The 5,880-nt window shown below is 36.5% G+C and overlaps 1 protein-coding gene and 1 non-coding gene across 12 annotated transcripts; both read right to left on the bottom strand.

Moving 5' to 3' along the window:
* Positions 1-205: 205 nt before the first annotated feature.
* Positions 206-5,621, bottom strand: LOC100252509 (uncharacterized). Of its 11 annotated transcripts, none has more exons than XM_059736261.1 (5): positions 5,221-5,621; positions 4,637-4,782; positions 4,408-4,550; positions 2,732-3,505; positions 206-1,492 (listed from the first exon to the last, which is right to left on the bottom strand). In XM_059736261.1, exons 3-5 carry the CDS (start codon positions 4,459-4,461, stop codon positions 476-478), a joined length of 1,845 nt encoding a protein of 614 aa, XP_059592244.1. In that variant the 5' UTR covers positions 4,462-4,550; positions 4,637-4,782; positions 5,221-5,621; the 3' UTR covers positions 206-475. The 11 variants fall into 11 exon arrangements, with proteins under 11 accessions (XP_059592244.1, XP_010648697.1, XP_002282872.1 ...); XM_010650395.3 differs by having other exon boundaries at positions 4,408-4,479; XM_002282836.4 differs by having other exon boundaries at positions 4,408-4,479; positions 5,412-5,621.
* Positions 5,622-5,806: 185 nt separating this feature from the next.
* TRNAT-AGU (transfer RNA threonine (anticodon AGU)) lies at positions 5,807-5,880 on the bottom strand. Its single transcript has one exon. It is a non-coding gene; the product is annotated as a tRNA-Thr (tRNA).

Raw genomic sequence — 5,880 nt, 5'->3', positions numbered from 1 at the left:
CATCTAATAGTTGTAAAACAATGTTGAACTCTCAAATCTCTTAAAATATTATCACCTATAGACAAGGTCTACCTCCAACCATTTCAGTAAGCTGTCCACCTTCTTCATATGCAAAGTCGATTTTCACGAAAGGTACCCTGCAAGAGCCTGAGAGATTTATGTTTGATGTTAAAACATTCAAACCCAAAGACACTGAAAGCCATGGTTATGAAAAAACATATACATTTTCTCATTCAAGAAAACTCAAAAACAGTCACAACATTTCCGTATGGTTGGATAGTATTTGTGTTAGCTTTTACATCTTTGTATAAGGCTATAAGCACTTCATACTTAGCATCCTCACTCAGAAGATGGGGAAAACACCACACCAATGTTCTAAATATAGACAAAGCAGGTTGTCACATAAATGCTTCTAATCATTGAAGTTCCAAACAGAAGAAGATCAACCAACTATGTACAACAATCTTCAAACTGGTTATCGGGGTTTTCTGGAGGTCCGTGTTCTGCGAACAGATTTTGTCCATCTCATGGATTCGTTCATGCCACTGTTGCTGCTATAATTGGTGCACCTTCTCTCTCGAAGATTCCACTTCTTATCAGAACTCATATTGCCTCCGCTTGATCTTCCAGACTCAGCCTCAATTTGAGTACGTTTGTGATCAGCATGTGGCCCACTAGGTGCAAAACTAAGCAAAATCTCTGCTGCAATGTTTTCTCGTACTCTCTCCAGGGTTGATTTATCTTTTAGGTCCTCACCGATGGATGTTACAAGATGTTCATTGGAGTTTGTGATGGTTTTAGGATCACCATTTGAACAGTTGTCCATGTGCTTGATTTCAGAAATGGTAGAGGAGAAAGAAGGTTTAGCACCATCCTCAGCCAGGAGCAGTTCTTCAAGTTCAGACTCAGTGGCTTCACCTCTGCCCTGGCTTGCATGGCCTGCCTCACTATAACCATCACCAAATCCAGGTGTGTCCTTCACATGCATGCTAGTTTTATCATCCTGACAGCTCTTTGTATCTTGGGACTCTTGGGAATGAACACTATTGCTTCCATTACCCGAGCCATTGGAATTCTCAGTACCCAAGTCATTGGAATTTGCATTTCCACCATCTTTGCTTTTTGGAGGGCTGGGCAAAGAAAATGGGTGAGAAATTTGCTTTCCAGAAATTGAGTTTGTTTCTGAGGACCGTGATCCTTGGACAAGGAAATTTTCAAGATCTTTAGTTTCACTTGGCACTGGTTCCAGGGTTGAAGAACCTACCGAGAAAATGAGAGGATTTTTAGAAAATGAAGCTCCACAAATATAACCATTCGGCTGTTCCCCCAATTTCAGGTGAGTTGTTGCAACCATACTTTCACCTTCTGGATGTTGATGTAATTGCTTCAAAACTTGAACACTGCTGTCAGTGACTTGCTCTGTGGTTCTCTCAAGATGACCTTTCTCTGATTCAACAGGATTTAACCCCTTGGTCATGAGAACCAATAATCCCTGAGAAGAGGTAAAAAAATGTAAGACAACGAATAAGCTTTGAATATGGCAACAAAGACATCAAAAGTTTTGCTACTTTTAGTCAGAAGTAAAAATCAACCTAAAGTTGGGTGATCATAACCCAACTACTCGAAAAACATTGCATAAGATACTTGAGTTGGTTTCTGTTATCTAAATTTTATCCATTCAAACAGTTCGGCTTAAGCAAAGATACATATAAAAGTTTCAAAGAGAGAAGGAAGACCCAAAAGATAAAGGAAACTTTTAGTTTTATCATAAGCTCCTCTTTCTTGCAAACACTGAAAGAAAAAACAAAAAAGGAAACTAGCACTATAAAAAGCTGTGAGTGGAAAAAGTTTACATAAACACTTCAAACGCTGCACCCAAAGAAAAAGAAAAGAAAGGAAAAACAGTTCATAGCATGGTGTTTATGACACTAAAAAATAGATTTCTTGTAAAATATAGACGGACATCATCTGTACCCTCAAGAGTTGAATATAGCAACACATTGCAAGGTACAAGACATCAAATAGATGAGCTGACAAGACAAAGGTTATCCAGGAATTAACATACAGAACAATTGGCCAATAACTGGACTATATGAATGAATGCCTCCTACACAAGCAGGTTTATTCCACCTTCCACACTAACCAATAAAAAAAGAGAAAAAATAGTATGCATGATTGGAGAATTTTGTGGTAGTAAGCTTTGTTTGGGAAGTGTTTTCAGAATTAGATTTTGAGAATAGTTTTTTAAAATTATTCTACGATGGTTTGTAGAACAAAAGTCTATTTAGAGTTTGAAATGTTTTTAATATGTTTTCTATGTTTTTAAATATGTTTTAAAAAATAACTTTTATATGTAGTGCTTTATATTTAATCATTATTCATACTTATATAATTATATTCTAAAACAACACTCTAAAAACAAATGAAAACACCTAAAAACAACTAAAGACGTTATCTGAAAACACCTTCTCTAAAAACGCCTTGTTATCCATTTTCTGGTCGTCAAACATATTTTCCTATTTTTTTGTTTTGGAAAATAAAAAACTGTTGTAAAATACAGTTGTCAAATAAGGTCCAAGTCTCTCTTAACTTCCACAAATAGAATCTATTTCCAGATTTGACCAAAGCTTATCCAATTTCAATGATTATACAAAAATGATCAAAGCAATAAACTAGTGAAATCAGTAATTAAATCATGCATGATACATAAGCTATGAGATAAAGACGCAACCTGATGATGCAATGACATTTGCTTGTCCATATGAGATAGAGTTGAAGGGCTCGAATCCTGGCATGCATGGAAGTTTCCGACTCCAGGTGTATACTTCAGTGGAAAATCTTGTGACGTTGTGCTATGAGTAGTGTTATTTAGATTCTGAAGGACTGTAGCATACTTCTTAATATTAGTACTATCAACTTTGCCTTCTGAAGACCCATCACAATCTTGATTGATTTCCTTCCTTGGAACCAATAGGATTCTCAAGTCTGATTCTCCTTGCATCTGCTTTGAACTTGGAGAATCCACTTGACTGAAAGAGATTTTGGCTCCAAGAAACGAATTTTCATCTTTGTACGGTGTTCTTTTAGACAAAATTGAGTTAGCACCTGGCATGTCAGAACATTTTGACACAACCTGGATCTCAGACTCATCCATATAGTCTTCTGGGAGTCTTTCAAGATCAAAGTTTCTTATTGGTTTGCTCTGAGCAGTGTGGGAAGTTTTGAGTCCTCTGCTGTCTGTCCATAATGAACCACAGCCTTTAAACCCATTCATTGCACTAAAAGGTTGCAAAGAAAGAGCAAGTGATTCTTCTTTGTCAGCTGCAACAGGAACATAGGCAGACCTCAAAGGCTTCCCTTCCAGAACAGAACCACTGATTTGACCATCCGCAAATGCAAGTTTTTCAGAACTAAATGCCAGAAATTGGGCTTGAGAATAAATTTGTTTCTGTCTTTCTTGCATTGCTGATTTTTGGATACTGTACAGCTTGTGCAGTGCCTGAACCTGCAACAAGTGGAAATTGATAAAATTAGAAATCAACTTGTGATGCCATCAAAAACTTTCATGATGAAAATAAATCTCCCAACCATCCAGACATTTTAAGAACTTTCTCAATAACCAATTCCCTGAAAACCCTGAGTGCCTTTTTATCTGAAATTCCTGAATCTTTGTCAATGTCAAGAGTTCATAATATCATCTTTTGGTTTATTTTCCATCTAGGCATAGATTATTATCTAGGGGTTCCTAAACCTTTCTGGAACAAGTTTTTAAATACAAAACAGCACACTTGGTGGAGTATCCATTTGAGGACTATCAAATTTAATCTATAAGGAAGTGGAGGTACCTCCCAAAAGAAAATTTTGAGGGCAGAGATTGGGTGAAGTAGGTGATATAATTGTTCAACAACCAAATAGTTCTGTTGAAGAGCTTGCTTCTCAATTTTCTATTAAGATCAGACTAATGCACCAAAATTAACAGTAAAACCAAAAGCAATGAAGAGGTCCATCTTTTAGCAATCTAGTAACATTGGTTAATGCAGTAATAAAGAAATAGAAAAACATGATCAAAACAGGAAAATAACGGGTTTGGATTCAACAGACATCAGCCCAGCACCAGTGGGCCATTGCTAACACATTATACTGTGTACTATCACGGTAAAAATCCATCATCATACAACCACTCTTTATACTCCTTCAAGAAATAGAAAACTCATTTCCCGATCCCAAACCTTCATCTTTGACATGCAATAATTAGATCCAATTTATTACTATCTACCAACAGCAACATCCAAATGGCAGTATCAAGTGAAAAAATAGGATCCAGAACAAGAAATTCTTAGTAAATCCAAGAACCCATTTTGCAAGCTTCTGATCAGGCTCATGTGTAAAAACAGAAGAATTCCAAACCTGTTCCTTGAACAACGCCTCATGTTGCATCATTGTGTTTCTTATTTGCTCCATGTATTTTTTGGAATTGTTCTGCAGATGTTATTCAAGACTGTCATACACTTCATCCGTAATTTTCCATTTCCACATGGATGTCATTTAATCTCCAGCAGCAAAGTGATAGCAAGCATATAATTATTTTAGTATCTGAAAAAATGACACATTGTAGCCAGTGTGAAGAGCTGCATACCTGGAATGTTAAGCCAAGGCATAAGTTATCGAATGATGGAAGTTCTAAAAAGAAATTGGAGGTCCTGATTCAGATTCCTCTCTTTAATTGCTTTAAGATAAAAAAATTTAAACTCTACATCTTGGAAGTCCAAATCAAGTCCACTTCTGCACAACCAAACACAGCCAAGATATGCATGCTTATCAAACAAAGCAATGACAATGATCACAAAATGCCCGCAAGAATCAGCCATTTATCTTATCATTGAATTCAAAAACCAAAACAATTACAACAAACTCTATAAAATAAAAATAAGATTGATCACCTACGGCATTTATTAATCTTCAGAACTGGAATTACCTTAATTGGAATGCATTTGGTTGCCAAGAAAGTGTAGAAAATCTTTTTTAAAAAAATTAATTATATTTTCTTACCAAATTTGAACCAACAAAGATTCCCAAAAAAGAAAGAAAACAAATATCAAGCTAAAACCTCTCACAGAACATACACTTTAATAAGGATGAAAAATGTAGGAAACGAAGGAGGAAAAATAAAATTAAAAAAGTAAAAATCCAATCTTCAGGTTATAACAAGAGTACACTCACTCACTGTGCCTCCTGGCTCCTACCACCATTAAGACCTAAATTGAGCTGTCTCAATTCTTCTTTTCTTTTTCTTCTTCTGGAAACTAAAGGAACAAGAGGGAAGCCGAAGGGATCACAAATTTTCTATCGTTTTCCTCTGCTTGGTGAGGTTTCTAGGGAACCAAACAAGGTGAGGAAAAAGAGGGAAGTACCTGAAAGTTTAGCAGATCTGGAGTGCAAGCCTGCTATTCGTGGGAAGAGTCCCATTTTCAGAGAAGAAGAGACAGAGAGAGATATTTGTGAGAGAGAGAAGGGAAGGTTTCGGTTTGCCCTAGGGCTTCGGGCAAATGAAGGAGCAACACGTGTTGGAATTTGTCGGAGAAATATCAAAGTCGATTCTCTGATAGGCTGGCGCCCGTTTGGATTTGTCTGCTCAGATATTGTGTGTTTTCTTAGGAACGGGTTGATGGTTGATGGGCCTTTCATTGTGGGCCTATTTGTACCATCATTATGCGATCTAATAAAATGTCATTTAGCTTAATGGAGAAAGTTAACATAATCTATTTTTGATTAAGAAAACTTAGGGTAAAAAATTTTAATAATCGAATGCTTTCATTGAGAGTCGAACTCAAGACCTCCCGCTTACTAAACGGGTGCTCTAACCAACTGAGCTATGAAAGC

The sequence above is a fragment of the Vitis vinifera genome, chromosome 4, assembly GCF_030704535.1.
Source record: "Vitis vinifera cultivar Pinot Noir 40024 chromosome 4, ASM3070453v1".
Lineage (NCBI taxonomy): Eukaryota > Viridiplantae > Streptophyta > Magnoliopsida > Vitales > Vitaceae > Vitis > Vitis vinifera.
The sequence above is the reverse complement of the archived record's forward strand: the minus strand, read 5'-3'. Positions and strand labels throughout refer to the sequence as shown.

What these genes read in the sequence shown, in the direction of transcription:
- LOC100252509 (XM_059736258.1), bottom strand. Translation starts at nt 4,461, where the DNA reads ATGGAGCAAATAAGAAACACAATGATGCAACATGAGGCGTTGTTCAAG. An exon ending in AGGCGTTGTTCAAGGAACAG is followed by an intron (nt 3,506 to 4,407) that starts GTTTGGAATTCT and finishes CACTTGTTGCAG; the next exon opens with GTTCAGGCACTGCACAAGCT. An exon ending in AAATGTCATTGCATCATCAG is followed by an intron (nt 1,493 to 2,731) that starts GTTGCGTCTTTA and finishes ACCTCTTCTCAG; the next exon opens with GGATTATTGGTTCTCATGAC.